Here is a 22,625-nt window from a genome sequence, read left to right on the forward strand (position 1 = left end):
TTGGCGTTGAACCTACGGTGCAGATATATCGGTCATTGGCGTCCAAAAGGTTAATACCGTATGCGCGGTGCCGACCCTTCACTATTGTGAAACAGGGCCCAATCCTACCTTTCAAGAGTTGTATCTCATCTGGGGTGAACGCCGGTAGCCTGGAGCGAGGGTACCCCTCCCTCTTGCTCTTGTCCGCCATGTACCGCTCCAGAGCGGGCGGCCAGCCCCCGCCCGCGGAGAATATGGGGTGCGTGTAACGTCCGAACTGGAATAAACAAGTTTGATAATCCGATACGTGCAGGGTTCGAAAGAATTAACCCCTAGCTACACGGTCGCCGACAAGCCCCTCAGACCGCGTGGCCTTGGTCTGGACGGACCGTGTAGACAGTTGTTTCCAACAAAATTTGACCAAAACTGACCAAGGACAGACCAAGGTCAGACGGTTAGAAGGCTTGTCGGCGACCGTGTAGCAAGGGCTTAATTATCAGTGATAGTTATCTTGATAATTATCGTGATTTTTATGCCTGATAATTATCGATTTAATAATAACCTAACATTTAAAACCCAAAATAAATCCTCCATCACAAAATATATGCCTCAATCATTATTGTTTACTATCAAAGAATTCAATGAAAATAAATATAGCACCATCCATACCTACGATAATTATCTGATGTTTATCGCGATAATTATCAAATACTATAATTATCTGGATAATTTCGAACCCTGGGTACGTGCATCCATCCGGCATCATGTCTCATCACCACGCGGACATTTATCGCCTGACATTGACAATTTACCATACATTATATTATATTACTAGCACCCAAAAGAAAAGGATCAGTATCGTTTTCCTGGTTCTGACTGACAAATTGGTTTGACCTTTATATTTACAGATATGTCTGGTGGAGAAATCTGTCAATTTATGGAGGACATCCATCCGGAGGATCTGTCCACACTGAAGACAAAGAGGGACTAAAGCGAGCGATCATGAGTTATAGGTACTTAAGTACATTTGTAATTTCGAGCGACAAGTCAAAGAAAACTTATCAGGCCCAGCCTAACAAATGAAACATCCAAAATTTGCCACTGGAATTTGAACCTAAACTGTAGGAAATAGAGTTAATTTTGCGTTGTTTGAAAATTTAACGAAACAAAGCAAAAGCGACTCTGTTCCAATTGAACATGGTTGACCGAAGCGTAGCGAAGGTCTACGGTTTGACTCGGGCATTTTGCTTTTGTATGTCCGGATGTTCTCCTCTACAGGTCGCAATTCTTAACCGATTTTCGTGAAATTTTGTGACCGAATTCTATGACTAAATAATTTTTTTTTGACGATCCGGTTTTTGGAATTTTTTCAAAATGGCGGAGTCGTGATAGCTCCCGCCTAAACAAATAGTCGTATCGGTATCATAAGAGTTTTTTCTTTTTGATATATGTTTATAGATTAAATGGCCAAAAATTCAGAAAATTTGTATCGCTGGTTTTGGCGGTATTAAGATATTTAGTTTTTACTTGAGAATGAGTAGCTAAATTTCGTCAGCTTTAGTAAGAACTATAATGGCGTATTTTGCAAACGTTCGCTTTTTAGGGTTCCGTAGCCAAATGGCAAAAAACGGAACCCTTATAGATTCGTCATGTCTGTCTGTCTGTCCGTCTGTCCGTCTGTCCGTCCGTATGTCACAGCCACTTTTCTCCGAAACTATAAGAACTATACTGTTGAAACTTGGTATGTAGATGTATTCTGTGAACCGCATTAAGATTTTCATACAAAAATAGAAAAAAAACAATAAATTTTTGGGGTTCCCCATACTTCGAACTGAAACTCAAAATTTTTTTTTTCATCAAACCCATACGTGTGGGGTATCTATGGATAGGTCTTCAAAAATGATATTGAGGTTTCTAATATCATTTTTTTCTAAACTGAATAGTTTGCGCGAGAGACACTTCCAAAGTGGTAAAATGTGTGTCCCCCCCCCTGTAACTTCTAAAATAAGAGAATGATAAAACTAAAAAAAATATATGATGTACATTACCATGTAAACTTCCACCGAAAATTGGTTTGAACGAGATCTAGTAAGTAGTTTTTTTTTATACGTCATAAATCGCCTAAATACGGAACCCTTCATGGGCGAGTCCGACTCGCACTTGGCCGCTTTTTTTGTTTGCATCGGCAGGTCCCTGGTTCCATCCCCAGTAATTGTATACTGCTACATAACTTTTTGTATTTTTTTAATACTTATATTTCGTATAGTTGTTTTTTATTTTATTTTTTATTTTGAAAAAATTAAAAATGTCGTATTTTTTATTTATCAAGCGCGGGTTAAGTGTATTCGTTTAATTTTTGTTCGTAGCTTTATGTAGTTTTTAATTTTTTGTTTATATTACATGTACTATACCTATATTTTAATAAATATTTTTGCCATACATTTATTCAGTTTTAAGCTCTGCTCGCGAGGTCTACAGCTCGCAGAGCCACTAGTTTAAATTACATCAAACTGAATATGTACTATAGGTAGGACCTCGGGCCTTAGGAGGATATAGTCGAGCGCCGCTGCCGCGACCAATGCATTTCCTACAACTTTGGTTGAAATTTAACGGTGGCGGAGTTAGAGTCGAAGGTATGAAAAAAAAAAAATAGCAGAGGCGGGGTCGGATCTCAAGGTGTACACACCTACCAAACGGAAGTTCCGGTATAACAAAGTAGGAGCTGAAGCCCCGTGGCATCCCTAGTCCACAGATACATCTGTGCTTCATTCCCGCCATAAACTGTCCACCAGACACATCTGCTATTAGACAAATCTAGCAGACACATTTGTATGTGTATTTCTAGGTATTGGTATCATGTTTCTACGTCTCAGACTCACGAAATAACAGACGATAAATTACCCCATAACAAACGCGTTGACAAAGTCCCGATACATAGAAAGTAGAAACGTTAAATGTAACGAATGAAACGACCACTCCCGTCAATCATCCTCGTTTTTCCTGAAAAGCTATTACTATCGCTAAGTAACTTTATCGTCTCAAGTCAACCAGTATACCAGTGACCGGGAGTATACCAGGGACAGGAACCAAGCTAGAGATATAAATAGAACACTGGTTATTGGTAAGTGATAGCAATAGCACAGAAACCGCGACATTACGACAATAGAATTGATAGCCTGTTCAATTTCACCTCGAATCTTTGTAAGAAACGAAATTGGGGTAAATAGATTCCCGCTGTTGTATTACTTAAACGAGAAATGAACTGTTATATAAAGCCCTGAAAGTTTTATTGGGTTTATATAGAGGATTTCGTTTTAACAAAAGAGCGCGCGGCAAAGGCTTTTTGGGATATTTGCACTGACATAGAATATGTAGTATAAGAAAGTTGCGAGAGTGGCGAGAGTCTAAAACGCAGGTTAGTTAGATATCTAGTCTAGAACTCTAGCTAGACTATAAAGCATATACATTTTACTCACAGATGACCACACATAGATGGTCCTATGACTAAAGAACGCTTATTTCAGTTGCAACCTTTTCAATCACGTTTACGCCCTGTGGCCGTATTATATTCGCTGTAACGGTAAAACTGTGCCGCTCGCGACATAGTATATGTAGGTATTTATAAGTTAGTAGAGCCTAAAGTTCTAAACGCATTGAAATACTTACCTACATAAGGAAATCTCACTCGATATATCAATACTTTTATCCCCCAATTAAAAATATAGGACCTTGATTAGGTAGACATATATTTACACCCATGTATAAATTGTCTCGACTTGTTCAGGGAACCCATCCAATTACGCGTTCAAATAAAGCTACGTTCACACGTTGGTACCAAACGGGTCTCACTTTAGCTACTGGCCGATTAGCGAGAAAAAAAACCTTTTAAAATAAGTATATATACTTGGTCAACCAGATCTTGACAGTAGAAAAAGGCGGCAAATTTGAAAAATGTAGGCGCGAAGGGATATCGTCCCATAGAAAATTTGAATTTCGCGCCTTTTTTTACTGACAAGATTTGGTTGACCACCTATATTATATTATACTTTGGCACAGCGACCTTGTCAGTAGAATAAGACGGCAAATTTAAAAAACGCTGTGAACCTAGCCTCTCTCATCTCCGCCTCAGTGGAAAGGCAGCCACAATCGCCAATGTGAAAAGGCCCTACTTGTTGCCGTGACGCGAAATCGATTGCGGTGCCGTCGCGTAGAAAATTTGTAATAACATTCCTCCGGCGTTGCTACGAGTAAGTATACTACATGTTGGAAAGGTTGAAGCACTCATTAGCAACACCATGGCGCGAAGCTATGCCCTCCTAAGGTAAAAGGCCGTATTTTCATATAGTGTTCTTTGAAAATACGGCCTTTTACCTTAGGAGGGCAACCGGAGTGTTTGTAATGTAAGTAACCGACTGCTAAATTTCGTAGGACGGAAAGAGGAAGAAAAAGTTCTCATTTTTTCGGGATTTCTTTTTATGTAATGTCAGAATCAGAATCATTTTTATTTTGCTAGAACATTACACAGATGGTACGATTTGTCATGTCAGTAAATGGGTTACATGAATGCATGTTCCTCGATTTATAAGTTTATTTGTTTGAAAGTTGTTTAACCCGTGAGTTCTCACGTGTGTGACGTCACCATAAGCGTTCTGGCTCAAATTTGAGCCCTTGGGAGCTGACAGGTTAAGGGGATGCGTCTGTACAGTCTTGGCGACGGTCGGTCGAGAGTGAGCTACGACTACGAGTGGTCGGATGAACTGGAGCGAGGCCAGAGGGCCTACCGCGAACCACGTTCGACGTGTTGCCTCTCTGTCGCACTTGTGAATTCGTACGTAAGTGTGACAGGGAGGCAACACGTCGAGCGTGGTTCGCGGTAAGCCCTATGAACAGAAGAATCGCCGAAGAAGAAAGGCGTTGCGCGAGCTTGTGGAGGCCTTCTGCACCTCCAGGGTGCCTTGGGACTGCAATAACAACAGCAAAAAAAGGGATAAGTCATAAGTGCTTGTTGCTAGGCCTACATGAATAAAGTATATTTTGACTATTGACTATTGAAATACTTCCCAGTTGGGCCTAGGCCTAATGGACCCTGAAGAAATCGAGGAAAGTTACGTAGATAAACATACATATGCTATCTCATCATGAGGAACAGCCTTCCAGGTGTTGGTAAAGAGGATGCCGAAGACCATGCGAGTTGGAGGTTGGAGGAGAAAAAGTCGGAAGGCCAGGGCCCTGCGTTCCAAAGCTGTAACTGAAGATGCAATTCGGATAAACTGGTGGTTAATAGGATCGGATAGTGATTATAATTGTATGAAATTCCACATTGCATAATTCGCGTCGACTTGTGGACAAAATCTGTAACCCGTGAGTTGGTTTTTGCCACGTACAAGTCATATCTACCCTTCGGCATCGGTTAGTCACGAAACCTCAGACAGCACTATAAAAAGACCATAACTTCCAGACAGTCACATACTAATTCCGAGATTCAGACATATCGAGTTACAGACGGTTAACGTCCAAGGCCACATCACAATAATGTTCATTTGTATGCCCGCCCCATCGCAAGACACCGGAGAACTAAAAAATACCTCAGACTACTGATTGCAGACTACCGAAAGCCGTTTTCTACTCCCAGCTATCAGCTGGTAAACGGAAGCAAGGTGGGCAGCACCTACGTTACAAGGATGTGCTTAAGCGCCACCTAACTGCCTGCGGTATACCACCTGACAAATGGGAGGAGCTTGCTTCTCAGCGGCCAGAATGGCGTTCTCGCGTTAAGTTGAGCGTAAAGAACTTTGAAGACGCGCGTCTCACTGATCTTGATGCGAAACGTCAGATACGTAAATCCCGGCCGAAACCCTCCTACAATTATACTTACAATAGTTCTGGTCAACTCTACTGCCCCACCTGCGATAGAGTTTTTAAAAGTAAGTTCGGCTTTGCCAGCCATATCAGAGCTCACGCTCGTAATTAGCTAGGGTCGCCGTTGCCGATTACGGCATGGATAACTATATATATAATTGTATGAAATTCCACATTGCATAATTCGCGTCGACTTGTGGACAAAATCTGTAACCCGTGAGTTGGTTTTTGCCACGTACAAGTCATATCTACCCTTCGGCATCGGTTAGTCACGAAACCTCAGACAGCACTATAAAAAGACCATAACTTCCAGACAGTCACATACTAATTCCGAGATTCAGACATATCGAGTTACAGACGGTTAACGTCCAAGGCCACATCACAATAATGTTCATTTGTGCCCGCCCCATCGCAAGACACCGGAGAACTAAAAAATACCTCCTGAGCATTTGAATATATTTTATTATGTAGGTATATTATTTCATGTCACCGCGCGGAATCTACCGAACAATTGGAGGAGTCTTGCTGTCTTTGCCTTTTATCCCATAAACAAAAATTAAAGTTTATTTCCTGATCCAGTTTTGTACTAAAATGACAGTGACTGGGCAGATTTGTTAGCGGATTGACCAATTTAACTATTTATTTTACTAATTTTACTATCCGGGGTATTTAAAAACGGATTTAGGAGGATATAACAAGGAAGGTGGGATTAAGTATTTAAGTTGTGCAATTGCTGTGCACTCTAGAAAATAACCATAGAAAATGTACAAACGGCAAAACTATTAGCTTAGGTACCACGTTTACAGGTTACAGGTATACATACACTAGCTGTTGCCCGCGACTTCGTACGCGTGGATTTGTATATTGGTGGTTATAAATTCTACATTAGCTTAGAACATTATGCAGCAAAAGATAGCAGTAGGGACGGTTAATCATTTGTTAATTATTATGCAACGCATGAAATTTGTCTTTCACAACCTGGCTACGAAGTTTCAAGCCCTTAACTGAATAAAATTGTTCTCGTTAATCTCGATATAATCTCTCTCGACCCCCAGAAGATTTTCAAGTCCACTATTTAATAAAACCTACTACCTAACTACCTATTTACGAAGTTTGAAGTTCCTAGCTTTAAATAAAATTTGAACCCTCTACCAACTCTCAACCCCTGTTTAAACTTTTAGGGGATGAATTTTTAAAAACGCTGAAATTACTTTTCTTGTATTGTAATAATATGCCTTTATACAACCATTCAAGTCCCGCACTGCGATAAATATTTGGGTTCCATACAAATTTTCGACCCCCTTCACCACCTTGGGGGATGAATTTTTAAAAACGCTGAAATTAGTTTTCTTGTTTTTTAATTTAATACCTTTTTGCAAAGTTTCAAAGTCCTAGCTTAAAATAAAATTAGCACCCCAAGACAAAGTTTCATCCCCTTTTTTACCCCCTTAGGGGTTGAATTTCCTAAAACGTCGCAATTACTTTTTTTTGTAATCGGCTATTATGCCTTTCTAAAAAGTTTCAAAGCATTTGTAATGGATTCAAACTTTCAACCCCTTTTTAACCCTGTTAGGGGATGAATTTTCAAAAACGCTGAAATTACTTTTCCTGTCTTATAATAATATACCCATATACAAAGTTTAAAGTCACACACTCACAAAAATATTTGATCTCCATACAAACTTTCAACCCCTTTTTCACCACCTTGGGGGATGAATTTTCGAAAACGCTGAAATTAGTTTTCTTATTTTTTAATATAATACATTTTTACAGAGTTTCAAATTCCTAGCTTAAAATAAATCTTGAACCCCATACAACCTTTCATCCCCTTTTTAACCCTTTTAAGGGATGAATTTTTAAAAACGCTGAAATCACTTTTCTTGAGTTTTAATAATATGGCTTTATACAAAGACTCAAGTCCCGCACTCTCAATAATATTTGATCTCCGTACAAACTTTCAACCCCTTCTTCACCACCTCGGGGGATGAATTTTTAAAAACGCTGAAATTAGTTTTCTTGTTTTTTAATTTAATACCTTTTTGCAAAGTTTCAAGGTCCTAGCTTAAAATAAAATTTGCACCCCAAGACAAAGTTTCATCCCCTTTTTTACCCCCTTAGGAGTTGAATTTCCTAAAACATCGCAATTACTTTTTTTTGTAATCGGCTATTATGCCTTTCTAAGAAGTTTCAAAGCATTTGTAATGGATTCAAACTTTCAACCCCTTTTTAACCCTGTTAGGGGATGAATTTTCAAAAACGCTGAAATTACTTTTCCTGTCTTATAATAATATACCCATATACAAAGTTTAAAGTCACACACTCACAAAAATATTTGATCTCCATACAAACTTTCAACCCCTTTTTCACCACCTTGGGGGATGAATTTTCGAAAACGCTGAAATTAGTTTTCTTGTTTTTTAATATAATACATTTTCACAAAGTTTCAAATTTCTAGCTTAAACTAAAACTTGAACCCCATACAACTTTTCATCCCCTTTTTAACCCCCTTAGGGGTTGAATTTTTCAAAATCGCTTCTTATCTCTTGTACACTTTACAAATGCAACCTAGTGTGCAAATTTCAACTTTCTAGCTTTTGTAGTTTCGGCTCTGCGTTGATGAATCAGTCAGTCAGTCAGTCAGTCAGTCAGTCAGGACACTTGCATTTATATATATAGATTACCTACTGGTCCATCAAGTGTCGTTTGTGTCGTCGTATATCGACTCAGAAATGTAGAGGAAATCGTTGAGAAATATATGTATGTTTACTTATGTAGGTACCTAGTTTTTATATTTTATTTACATTGTAATACTTACTAAATATTCTCTCGTCAGCAAAGTAATTTCCAAGTCTTGATCAGTTTTCGGCTCGAACCAACTCTCCTGGTGCGCGATCGACAATTCACCTGACAAATACGTGAGGGCTGTATAATAAATGTAATGTCTCTTCACTTCGTTTTCGTCTCCGTTTGAATGTTTTGTCTTAAAACGCCTCTTTTTCAAATACATTTACAGTACATATGGTGCTACTTTCCGGAACTAGTGCGGGAAATAGCACTATCCGTGAGTATGTCGAAAGTTTAAAGTGCCATATGTACCGTAAAACGTTGTACGATACACGTGCGAATAGGAAATTCGCAACTCGTGTCGATTTCGACCCGTTCGACTCCCTTCGGTCGTGTTTTCATTTATCGCCACTCGTTTCGAATTTCCTCTTTTCCGAACTTGTATCGTAAATAACTATAATTTGACGATTATGGAACTTTCCCATCACACTGTCACTGGATAGTCTGTGCGCTTAGTTAGTTGTACTCTTATACTCACCGCCATATTTCGGCTTAAACTCCTCCTGGTACACCCTGTAAGCCCTGGCATGTGCCAGCAGCACGTGCTTGGTGCACAGCAGCGCCCCGACCTCGTGGTCCACGAGCCCTGGCGCCAGGAGCCCCCTGTAGCCGATGATTTACAACTCAAGATAGGTTATAGGCGTTCCAAAATTGAAGCGCTTACCTTGTGACAAATTGGACAAGTTGCCTTTAGACGCGGCTGGACAAGCGAGAAATCTGCACGTGCTAACGAGCTCCCACAAGAGAAAGAGACGACCTCATTTTTAACAACAAGTGTGACTAAGATGGATGGAATGAGAAAATTAATCAAAAATAACGGATTTCTTCGTAGGCACAGTAATAAATATGGAAGTATTATTGAAGTGAAAACTTCTTTAGCGGCGCTGGGCACTTTTTGAGATGGGGAAAAATGATAAACTTGAGCAGCGTAAGGCGATCACGTGACATGTATGAGTATAACCTATCTATGGTTATATAATATTGCCTGTAGCCGCCGTCGCAGACGGAGCCCGGCTCGTTGATGGTGATCCAGGTGCCCACGCGGTCGGCGAAGAGGGCGAACGCCGTGCGAGCGTACTCCGCGAACCACTCCACTATGAGCGGGTTCGTCCAGCCGCCTGCATGGAGATAACGTGTTAAAGTGGAATTTCTAGCAAATAAGTTATTCCTATTTCTAATAAATAACTGTGTTGCAGGGACATCTTCTATTCTCAAGCGCAAGAAAAAAAAAGTGATGAGTGATGTCGTGGAAAACTCTGTTGGAACGAAGTTAAAAGAGAGGCTGGTGACGTGTTCATGCTCATGCTCACTGTCTTGTCTTGTGTTGTGTTGTGCTGTTGTGTTTACATTTCGCAGTTAATATTTTTAATTGTGACTGCAAAATATGACACTACACTAGTATGGCTTGTGACGCCAATATTGACATATTGCATCTATCGCACTAGTACGGCTTGTGACGCCAATATTTGATATTTGCATCTAGCGCACTAGTACGGCTTGTGACTCCCAATATTTAACATATTGTGCATCTATTGCACTAGTACGTACTGCTTGTGACGCCAATATTTGACATTTGCATCTATTGCACTAGTACGGCTTGTGACGCCACTATTTAACATTTGCATCTATAGCACTAGTACGACCTGTGACGCCAATATTTGACATTTACACCTATCGCACTAGTACGGCTTGTAACGGCAAAATCTTACACTTTTTTTCGCTTAGCCCCCATCCGCAAACCGTTCGATAAGGAACTTCGCTCCAAAATTGGCAGTATACAAATAATTACTGTTAGAAAATAGGATTGAATTTGTTTTGTTGTAAAATCCGGCGCCCGGGGGTAATAGGTATAGTCAGTTTTATTAAAAATTAGCGACCCGCCCCGGCTTCGCACAGGTTTACAAATTATACATAAACCCCTTTGAATCACTCTATCTATTAAAAAACCGCATCAAAATCCGTTGCGTAGTTATATAGGTACAGACAGACAGCGGGAAGCGACTTTGTTTTATACTATGTAGTGATAAGAACGCACTGGTGCTGGTGCAACGCACGCACGCACGCACTGGTGCAAAAGCGCTGGTGGCCTAGCGGTAAGAGCGTGCGACTTGCAATCCGGAGGTCGCGGGTTCGAACCCCGGCTCGTACCAATGAGTTTTTCGGAACTTATGTACGAAATATCATTTGATATTTACCAGTCGCTTTTCGGTGAAGGAAAACATCGTGAGGAAACCGGACTAATCCCTAAACGGGCCTAGTTTACCCTCTGGGTTGGAAGGTCAGATGGCAGTCGCTTTCGTAAAAACTAGTGCCCACGCCAATTACTGGGATTAGTTGCCAAGCGGACCCCAGGCTTCCATGAGCCGTGGCAAAATGCCTGGACAACGCGAGGAAGATGATGAGTGATAAGAACGCACCGAGGTCCTGCAGCCTCTGCGGCAAGTCCCAGTGGTAGAGCGTGACGACAGGCGCGACGCCGCGCGCCCGCAGCCCGTCGATGACAGCGCTATAGTACCGGCGGCCATCTTGGCTGATCTGGTTGCTGAAGCCGTATGGCAGCAAGCGGGGCCAGGATATAGAGAACCTGGAAAAGTTCGCTCATTGCACAGACAAGACATCCTCCAGACTGAGCATAGTAGCCTTACCCCGTCTGCCACAAATATACGGTAGTTTTACTCCATTTTCGAGTCTTTGTGTGACGTCGTCTTTGAACGTTCCAATCACGGCACGGGACTCGCACACCTCGTCCCCCGCACCCCAGTATTTTTGGCAGCATCGGTTTCATGAAATAATTGCTCTAAACTCCGTCTAGGCTCATTGCAATAGTTTGATATAGTTTGTCAAAGGCCTGTCTCATTTCAAACATAGACAGAATCATACTATCTGTCTTATGCTAGTACTAGTACCCAAGTGAAAAGGATGAGTACAGTTTTCCTGGTTCTTACTGACTGACAAATTGGTTTGACCAACTATAGTTAATACAGTAGATTATTTATGAAGGGTAACATTATGTTGTGGTGCTAGCTTTATTTCACGTTCATATTAAGCGCATTAATTGTAATATGCCTACTTGAATAAACTATATTTTATCTTCATCTTTTTAAACTAAATCATTTATTTACAAACAAGATATATACAGTGTATTACTAAAAGAAATTAAAAACTAGCTTAAATCTAAAATAGGCCCTTGAGGCATTGTACCAAGGGCCGTACCATTATCTTTTTGTGGGTAGGGAGCTTGGAGGATATAATCAAACGGAGACGCCATGTCTGTAATTTTCTGTACAAAACAGTCTGCCGATTTTTGCGGGGGAGGGGAACGTCAAATGTATGCGTAACGTAAAAATAGCCATGTCAGATAAACGTCAGTCCATACATTGTGTATGACCGTTGGCCGCCTATTTTCGACAGAGGGGAAAGCCTGTTACTACTCCGTTTAGTTGTATCCTCCAAGGTAGGGAGCATTATAAACATTAAACGTCACTTGGACAATCCCAACCCAATCAACTAACCCGGGTTTAAGCGGTTAAACCGTTAACCCAGTATCAAATTGTATTGAGCATGGTAACTCCAGGTATAACCAGTTAACCCCGGGTTAGTGAAATGGTGCAAGTGGCCCTAAGGGTTGAAAGTGATTCATTGCAAGTGACATTCGTACGTTTTCTACGTGTATAAACGATCGTGACTTGGTTAGGCGAAATACCTGTAGAAGTCCAATCCCATCTCCTGCACCATTCTTAGGTCTTCCTCCCACAAGTGGTAGGAGTCGCAAGCCACGTCGCCGTTGCTGCGGTCGTATATGTAGTCCGGGCGAGAGTGAACCATGCGGTCCCAGATGCTCTCGCCTTTGTCTAAAACATATAGGTACAAGCAGCTAGGTAGATAGGTAGTACAAGCTTTCTTGAGCTTACCGTGGGGCTTAGTCAAGTTGTGTAATAATGTCCTATAATATTGATTTATTTATAGGTCAATTATTACTTCTAAAATAACTTGTAGGTCCGTACTGGGATATTCACTATAGTAGTTTATGCAACAGTGATATAATAAGGGTTCTTAAAATTCAAGGGTCGAAGTTACAAAACGAGACGTAGTCGAGTTTTGTAAAAAAAGACCCGAGAATTTTAAGAACCAATTATGAGCTGTTGCATACATTACTTTTTCTATGACACCTGCAGCAAAAAAAAAAAAAAAAAGTCGAGTTTTGTAAAAAAAGACCCGAGAATTTTAAGAACCAATTATGAGCTGTACATTACTTTTTCTATGACAGCTGCAGCAAAAAAAAAAAAAAAAAAAAAAAAAAAAAAAAAAAAAAAAAAAAAAAAAGAGAGTTATTATTAAAAAAAGAGTTATTATTAAAAAAAAGAGTTATTATTAAAAAAAAAGAGTTATTATTTAAAAAAAATTGAGTTATTATTTAAAAAAAAAAGAGTTATTATTGTAAATGAAAACATACCTCTTTCAATCAAGATGATCGGAACTTGTATCTTTAAAAAAAATAAAGCAGTTGTATTATACTCATAAGATGACTGCTAGCAGTCATCTTATGAGCCTATAGACAAAGCATTCAAATGACATTGCTTTAGATATCACTGTCAGTCATTTAATTGACACATTTAAGTGCTGGAGTAGAAAAACACCTTTTAAACGCTCACCTGTGGAGTATAAAGGATGACTCACGTTAGACCGGGCCGTATCCGAGCCGGAGCTTCCGGCGCTTACTTTTCTATGACAGTTGACCGGTGATCACGTGATGCTTTATAGACTGTCAGTTGAGAGAGCTCAAACTTTGCTTTTAACTGACAGGCCGATATCGTCCGGCGGACTGATAATCAGTGGGCCCCTTACCGAGCAATGCGTACACTGGCGAATGGTACCTTAGGTTAGGTACCTACCAGGGATGTTGCGAATATCCGCATCCGCATCCGCAACCGCGGAACTTCCGCATTATTTTCAACATCCGCATCCGCATAAAATCGATGCGGATTTAATGCGGATGCGGATGTGGAACAGGTCGGTACAGGAACGTCTTAGCATCGGCGTAAGTGCTAGACTGCTCTTAGGTAATTTTTAGTCGTTAGCCAAAAAAACCTATTAGTAATTAGCAGTCAAGCGTGAGTGGGACTTAATGTACGGAGCCCTTGGAACGCGAGCCCGACTCGCACTTGGCCGGTTTTTTGAAATATAGATTACTAAACGGTAATATTTGACGTTTTTTTATGTATCTATCTTGACATCCGCATCCGCGGATGTGAGCCTTTAAAAATCCGCATCCGCGTCCGCGGATGTCAAAAAATCGGCATCCGCAACATCCTTGGTAGGTACCATACCGACATGCGGTGCTCACTTACCACTTACGTTCCAGCCACCTTCGATCTGGTAGGCGGAGGTGGCGGCCCCGAACCGGAACCCTGCAGGGAAGCGCTGCCCAGCCTCGCGCTCGCTTGCCACGGCCAGCACTCTGGAGTCAAAAGTCAAACGACACAAGCCAAGCTAGAATTACTAGACATTGAAATTTTGCCCCCTCTTTATATTGAGAATAAACAACGGGTTGCACTCAGGGAGTGCCGGCAGAAGTGAAAACTCAGTGAGTAGTGCAAAATGCACTACGTATAATTGAGGTTGACGCCATCTAGCGGTAGCGTTAATTACTTGAAACACCTAAGCACATCACTGTTAGTACTCGAGTTATATTAATACCAGTTAGAGCGAAACTCACTAGATGGCATTTAAATCAATAAAGAAAAACTCAATGACATTACATGTAACAGTTTTTCGATCAGGTCACGTGTCCTTCTTACGGTCACGTGACCGTCTTATGCTGTCTCGAGTTTACAAAGTTTTCCCCACCTCAAAAAGTGCACAGCGCCGCTAAAGAAGTTTTCACTTCAAAAAATTACACTTCCAATGTGTTTGGGGTAGCATTGTCCATAATCAGGCCTCGGAGTTTTTTTAGCACGATAAGACTAAGGAGAGCTATGGAGTCTTTGTTAACATTAAAATTAAGTTCATACTCATACTCATCCTCATTAATTAAGTACAAGTAAATTATGTACAGCTCTAGACCTAATAAATATCAGCGATCATCACAATAACGAAATACGTAACTATATATTCATGACATAATGTGACATCTGATTTACTCATACACATATTTAGGTAAAGAGGTTTAATCATAAGTGGCCTCGGTATTATACTCTAACTCTTCATAGGGTTCTATCCAGCGCTGTATAAACGAAGAACGTTGGCGAGATTTTGTATTGTGTAGAATGCTGTTGACATGCTTTAATATAAAAGTGTGTCTTAATTGCGTGAGATGTACGTCACAAGACACACACATTACTACACATTTTTCGTGATCGTATATAAGATCTTTGTACGGTTCAATCCAGTGCAAAATTTCAGATATTTGTGGATCCGTCATAATGAAATCAGCAATTTATTCCGAAATTTGCCTTAAATGAATATATTGAAGTAACAAATCATACGTCTTAATATGTTGATACATGACATATGATGTCATTAAGTGCATTATCTAAAGCGGCCAGTGACAACGTATAGTTCCTTATCTTAACAGTAATTATAGTATGTAGGTACGTTAAGTACTTAAATAAAATATTGGAGCGATGACACTGCAATATGGGTAATATAATAATATTAACATACACATATACATATTATTACTTTTTTATAATATAACATTTAATTAAATATATGTAAACAGAATTAATTACATATAAGTAGTCTTAAGTATTTATAAAACGATTCGGACGAACTTAATTAATGAGGATGAGTATGAGTATGAATTTAATTTTAATGTTAACAAAGACTCCATAGCTCTCCTTAGTCTTACCGTGCTAAAAAAACTCCGAGGCGTGTCCATAATATTCCAAATTTCAAATCTAGGTACCTATTAGCTTCAGTAGTTCTCGATATATTTAACAATGTGATAGAGTTGCACCATAAGGGTTCCTTTTGTATGTACCTTTTTAGTACGGAACCCTAAAATGTATCTCTAAGGGCTACACAAACAATGATAGCATTATTTTGTGAGCGCAAAACTTAAAACATGCTGTCCAATAGTGCGATTACTCAAAAACAGTCAAGAGCGTGTCGAGCCATGCTCAGTGTAGAGTCCCATAAGCAGAGATCGGACAAATTTGCGACATTGCTCGCAATAATATGGACATGACTCCAAAATTGTTTAAATAATTAATCATTTAATTAATTTCTTACCTGAGGTTTAATTTTGTTCCCTAGTCAATAAATGGCACTTAAATATATTTTTGATATAAAAAAATAAGTACCTACAGAAAATTTGGAAAACATACTGATTATTTTTTTAAATAAATTTACATTATAAGAACTCTTTGTGTTATTTATTGATTAGGAATCAAAATTAAACCTCAGGTAAGAAATTAATTAAATGATTAATTATTTAATCAATTTTGGAGTCATGTCCACATTATTGCGAGCAATTACGCAAATTTGTCCGATCTCTGCCCATAAGTTACCCATCCATAACAATAGACTACCTACCTTGAACAGGGACTATCAGTGGGTATTATGTGTACCTAATAGGCAGAGTAATACCTCCGAACTGTCTTCTAAGCAAGCAACCGGAAATAAAGAGAATGTACTGCATATAGGAACATACAATGTTAGGACTCTTAGATCTCATGAGAGGCTACTAGAACTTTCTGAAGCTCTAAAATTAATAAATTATGATATTATTGGCCTATCTGAAGTCAGGCGACTAGGAACAGAAATTGAAGAACACAACAATTTTATTCTATGCTACACAGGCCAGACACAAGGACTACACGGAGTAGGATTCATAATTAAAAAAAAATTGAAACGCAACATAGTGAGTTTTCAAGGATTTTCAGAGAGGGTTGCCTTATTAAAAATAATGATTAACAATTTCCATCTTTCTATTATACAGGTATATGCCCCAACTGAAAAAGCCACAGACGAACAAGTGAAGAATTTCTATGAAATAGTTGAAAGAGCATACCAACAGGCAGATAAAAACGTCATAATAATGGGCGATTTCAATGCTAAGGTCGGACAACCGAAACCAGAAGAGCATAGGATCACAGGTAAACATGGTTACGGCTCACGAAACCAGCGAGGTGAATTATTGATAGATTACTGCCTTGAGAAAAACCTAGCCATCATGAACACATATTTCATGAAAAAATCTAATCGAAAATGGACATGGATCGCACCAAATGGAAGGACGAAAAACGAGGTTGACTTTATTCTCACAAACCAAAAACAAAGTATAACCAATATTGAAATTATCAACAAAATTGAATTTTCGTCAGACCATAGACTAGTGCGTGCAACATGGTTACTGAAACAGCCGAAAAAAAGCCGACACAACTTCAGAAATAAGACCACAAAAAGCTTGCAGACAGATATTGAAAAAAATGATTTCTTGAAACGCCTCGAAGAAGAAAGACAACCACTTATGACTTTGGCGCCGGACGAATTAACACAATCATATCATGACAAGCTAATCAATTGCATCCAGACAAGTTTGAACTATTCACAAAAGAATAACCACAACACACAGAAAGGCATATTATCTAACACCACAAAGCAACTAATAGCAAAGCGAACGGAACTCCAAAATATAAGACCCAAAACAAAAGAAATTAAATCAAAGTTGAGTGACATTTACAAAATAGTAAGTAAAAGTATAAAAGAAGACTATAAAAAGCACAGAGAGTCCAAAATTGAAAACCACATCTACACTGACGGAAGTGTGAAAAAAGCCTACAAAGAACTCAGAACACATAAGAACTGGATCCCGGAGTTGCAAATTTCAGATAACAATACTGCACTATCTCGAAATCAGATACTTGAAACTGCTACAACCTATTACAGGAAGTTATACAGTAGTCAAGAGCAAGAACCACCAAAAACAGACCTTCCAAGCATAAGTGAAGTCCCAGTAATAGATGAAATAGTTATAATGAGACGTATTAAAAACTTAAAAACTGGAAAAAGTCCTGGGCCGGATAACATTACAAATGAAATATTAAAAACTGCTGCTCCCTTATTAGCGACACCCTTGGCACATTTATTTAATCTCATCCTAAAAACAGGAACAGCACCCAAACAATGGACGCAGTCAAATATAATACTTTTGTATAAAAAAGGAAACCCAATGGACATAGGAAACTACAGGCCCATCAGTCTAATGTCATGCACATACAAACTATTTTCTTCAATCATACTATCCCGAATAAGCGAAGCAATTGACAGGTGCCAACCATGCGAACAAGCTGGATTTAGGAGCGGGTACTCAACCATGGACCATATCCACACACTGGAGCAGGTAATAGAAAAATATCAAGAATACCGAAGACCGTTGTACACAGCATTCATTGATTACGCTAAAGCGTTCGACACTATATCACATTCCTCTATATGGGACGCTCTGAACCAGTGCAATGTACATCCAACATACATAAGAATAATAAGACACATTTATGAAAATTGCACCAGTAGAGTTCAATTAGACAAACTAGGACCAGACATACAAATAGACAGAGGCGTCAGGCAGGGTGACCCGCTGTCTCCAAAATTATTCTTAGCGGTACTCGAATCAGTAATCAATAGTCTCAACTGGAACAATATAGGAATATACATGAATGGTAAGTATCTGAACCATCTGCGTTTCGCGGACGATATCATATTAATGACAGAACACTGCGCCCAGCTAGAATACATGATACAAACTCTACATGAAGCTAGTGCAAAAGTCGGCCTAAGAATGAACTTTCAAAAAACAAAACTTATGACCAATAGCACTCAAAAGGACATAACCGTCGATGGAACGCTACTAGAGTACGTAGACAGCTATATTTACCTGGGTAAGCAGATATCATTCAGTAGTCAACGAAACGAAGAAGAAGTAGACCGACGAGTAAAAATAGCTTGGAATAAATACTGGAGCCTAAAGGAAATCCTGAAAAGTAATATGAATATGAAAATCAAGAAAAAAGTTATGGATATATGTATTTTACCTTCACTGACTTATGCAAGTCAAACCTGGCTGTTCACTGCAAAAATCAAATCAAAAATAACTACATGCCAGAGAGCGATGGAGAGAAGCCTGCTAAACATAAAAAGAGTTCAAAAAATACCACATATAAATATAAGAGCTGTAACAAAACTAATAGACGCTCTCGAACACGCCAAAACACAAAAATGGAGATGGGCTGGACATGTTGCCAGGCTGTCAGACTCGCGCTGGACCTTGAAAGCTACCACCTGGAAAGGACCTGCAGGCAAACGACGCTCCGGGAAACCTAACAGCCGTTGGACTGATGACATAAATAAAACAGCCGGTATAAACTGGAAAGATATAGCTACAAACAGGGATAGATGGAAGTCCTTGGAGGAGGCCTTCACCCGATGAGGGGTTCTTGTCCACCACAAATAATTAATACTTTGTATATTTATAATATGTGAAAATTGACTTAACAATAACAATAAATAATTCTAATTGACATTATACCTAAAATAAATACTTATAAATAAATGCTAACTTATACTGTTGTAATGAAATGAGTGTAACAAATTGGACTTGAAATAAAAGGCTTTTTTATTTTATTTTTATTTTATTAATAGGCAGAGTACTTTCACAGCATTTGTACGTCCTTTTACTAAGGTGGGCGAATTTTATGCGAAAATTAAAAATCGTAATCATGTCTGTAGTTTCCAAGCATTTCCCGGTGACAGCGGGCAATCTAGACTGTGTTAGTTGTAAGTTATGTTTAGTTATTAGTGTGTATTTTAGCCGTAAGTAATACTAACATTATTTTTAATTGCTTTGTTTTGTTTTGATTTTTGTTACTAACCAATGATATGGACGATATTATGTCTGAAATAAAAAATTTCAATTTCAATTTCAAGATTCACGGTGGTTAGTGAGCGGACGGGCATGGCGAAACTTTATGGATTCCTACCTATTTGACTACGGGATCCTAAAACAACTGCTTTATACGATACGTCGGAGAACGGGTGAATCGTGCCATCTACCGCAATTAAAAGACTAATGATTACCTTCATCAATTGTTTTACGACATTTTACGGGGTTTTATGGCGTTCTGACGGTGATTGTGAGCAGATTTAACTGTAAAATATTAGCGTCGGACGGAACACGTTATAGTAGGTAGGTACATTACATACCTAGGAAGGTGAATTCGTGAAGGCTCCAGTGGGCCTACCGCGAACCACGTTCGACGTGTTGCCTCTCTATCGCACTTGTAAATTCGTACGTAAGTGTGACAGGGAGGCAACACGTCGAACGTGGTTCGCGGTAGGCCCTCAGATCGCAGGTGTTTGTGGCCCGAACCGAAGGTGAGGGCCATAAATATGCGATATGGGGCTTTACGAATTACCGCCCGTGGTTTGTCTAAAGTTTTACGTCTTGCCTTGGCCAAGTTGGCCAGGAAGTGAAGTGAGATTTACAGGCCTAGGGTGACGTAAAAGTCTGTAGTCTGTATGTAGCCTTTAAATAGTTTAAATGATTAAGACTTTATTTCGGACATTACCTACAGATCCATAAATGATTAGTTAGGTACAATTTTATTACTTAATCACTATGTCAAGTATTGATACAACAACTAGGTATAGGTACATACTTTAAAACTATACCTCCTACCTCGCGCGTCAAATAGCAGTTCATTATAAATTAATTTATTATAGGGAGCCACTAGGGATTGCAAATATTAGGTATTCGAATATTCGACATTTTCTGACGACATATTCGAATAACAATAAACAATATAAGTTTACATATAATTAAGGCTAAGCTTAGTTTAAATAATCTCCAAATATAGAGATTGTAACTGAGATTGATTGTACAACTAACCTCTTGATTGAAAATAAACAGATTTTTTTTTTTTACAATAAAAAATAAGAAAAGGAACGAGAAATCGGTTTATCCTCGTTTTATTCAAAAGCTTTTTTCACATATTGCTAAAACTAATAATATTTTGCAGAAATCAATATCCTTCAAAATATTAATTCAGGTTAAGGTCGGTATATCGGCGGAGAATATCCGAATCCCACCTCTCTGCTATCATTCTCAGGAATCTCAGGATGCTATTTGCGCTACCTATATACCTACCTATTATATATAAGTTGTTATTGTTATTTCTTTCGGTCACTTACCCCGCAACCGCTAGGAGACACATCTTACGAGCGACTGAACCGTTATTGCGATATTGAGACTTTAAACTTAAATGCTTAGACAACTCCGTATCTAGGTGCATAATGTTATTGTTATGATTTATTAATGAGTTAAAATGCACGGAGCTTGACGCAGGTGCCGTGACGTAGAGTTCACTTTTATTAGCGATGTCATCAAGATGTAGCTTTATTGAATTATATTTGAGTGATATAAAGTTAGAATGTAACTGTGAGATCCTCGTATTTCAGCCCGTACAAGATTAGAACCTTTTTCATGTAATGTCATTGAGTTTTTCTTTATTGATTTAAATGCCATCTAAACCGTACGGTCACGTGATCGCCTTACGGTCACGTGATCGCCTTACGCTGTCTCGAGTTTATCATTTTTTCCCCACCTCAAAAAGTGCCCAACGCCGCTAAAGAAGTTTTCACTTCAAAAAACAAGATGGTGACTGCTAGTTTCTTCCTTTTGTAATAATCAAGTGTCATAGTACCTCGAAATCAAATACTATGACCAGACTTTAAAAATTATAAATAATGCCGAAATCATGTTTTTTTATGAAATGAAAGTATTTAATTCGGATAAATACATCCATATTGCGTTAGTAATAACTTATATTAGGTGTGTTAGTAGAACGTATAATTACAATTAGACTGAATTTATACAGGCTGGAAAAAATTAATGGGCCTGGAGGGAAAAGTGCGTTAAAATTTGAAATAAAGCTCAAAAAAATAAAATAATGCTTAGTTTAAGTAAAATGCTTAAACTAAGCATTTTTTTTTAAGAAACATAACTGCATTAAATTTATATAGGGCGTGGCCTCATACAACTCCCCAGTTCCAGACAGGAACCAGGGTTTCCTAGTTAGCTCAGAGGAGAGAGGGGTACAGGGTAGCTAATAGAAACACAGATGCAAAATGCAAATCGACGGGCTTTTATGCCGGTTTATTGAATCTAAACTATTTAGGGCTTAAGTCTAGGTATCCTAGGCTAAGACGGCGCGGGGTGACTCGGCTAGTCACTACGGTACGCGATCCCTACGCTACACGCGATTTGGGATACTCGGGATCCCCAAAGGGTAAGGGGGATGAAGACGGATAGGTATACAGGACGATCCTGGATCTAGGGTGCCTACGCGGAAACCCCAGGCCGGCACAACCGAGACGCAGGACCGGGATAGGCGGGATATACATATTTTTTAATTCGCTTAGGCTCGCCTGAGAATTGAACCGACTAAAATTTAAAAAAACACATTCCACTAGTCAATACAGATCATGTTTTTTTTTTGCAGATCATGTTAATGTTAATATTTCTCCAAGAAACATTAGCAACACACATTTGTAACATTATTAAATAAGTATTTGTTAAATTTTAAGTCAGTTCGATTCCTGGGCGAGAATAAACGAATTTTTGAAAAATCTTAAAAATGTATGCAGTATTTAACATAAGTATGGCTTCTCTCAGGTGTGTATTCTTTGGTGAACTCGTAGATTCTGTTTCGGACTGCACCTGAAGTCGCAATCACTGCATTCAAACGACTTCGCCCCGGTATGTATCATCTGGTGTGTTTCTAAGTGTGCTATCGCAGTGCATTTGTAATCACAGTAGCTACATTGAAAATACTGCCCACCAGTATGTGTCAATTCATGTACCTATTCGTAATCTTGACCTAAAACTGCACTTGTAGTCGCAATGACTTCATGTGTATGACTTCTCTTTGGTGTGTATCCTC

The 22,625-nt window shown here is 39.1% G+C and overlaps 2 protein-coding genes across 2 annotated transcripts in view; both read right to left on the minus strand.

Moving 5' to 3' along the window:
- LOC134657902 (myrosinase 1-like) overlaps positions 1-20,916 on the minus strand; it is a 29,634-nt gene extending 8,718 nt beyond the window's left edge. Inside the window, exons 1-8 of the mRNA XM_063513479.1 lie at positions 20,875-20,916; positions 14,031-14,140; positions 12,386-12,533; positions 11,100-11,266; positions 9,668-9,800; positions 9,161-9,285; positions 8,654-8,742; positions 109-256 (exon numbers count right to left, since the gene is read on the minus strand). Of these exons, the coding sequence (XP_063369549.1) occupies positions 109-256; positions 8,654-8,742; positions 9,161-9,285; positions 9,668-9,800; positions 11,100-11,266; positions 12,386-12,533; positions 14,031-14,140; positions 20,875-20,897 (943 nt within the window). The 5' untranslated portion in view covers positions 20,898-20,916. The remainder of the gene's footprint in view (positions 1-108; positions 257-8,653; positions 8,743-9,160; positions 9,286-9,667; positions 9,801-11,099; positions 11,267-12,385; positions 12,534-14,030; positions 14,141-20,874) is intronic.
- Positions 1-22,625, minus strand: part of LOC134657951 (zinc finger protein 501-like) — a 152,380-nt gene that overhangs the window by 100,847 nt on the left and 28,908 nt on the right. The window lies entirely within an intron of this gene.

Source organism: Cydia amplana, chromosome 21 (genome assembly GCF_948474715.1).
Source record: "Cydia amplana chromosome 21, ilCydAmpl1.1, whole genome shotgun sequence".
In the NCBI taxonomy this organism is placed as follows: domain Eukaryota; kingdom Metazoa; phylum Arthropoda; class Insecta; order Lepidoptera; family Tortricidae; genus Cydia; species Cydia amplana.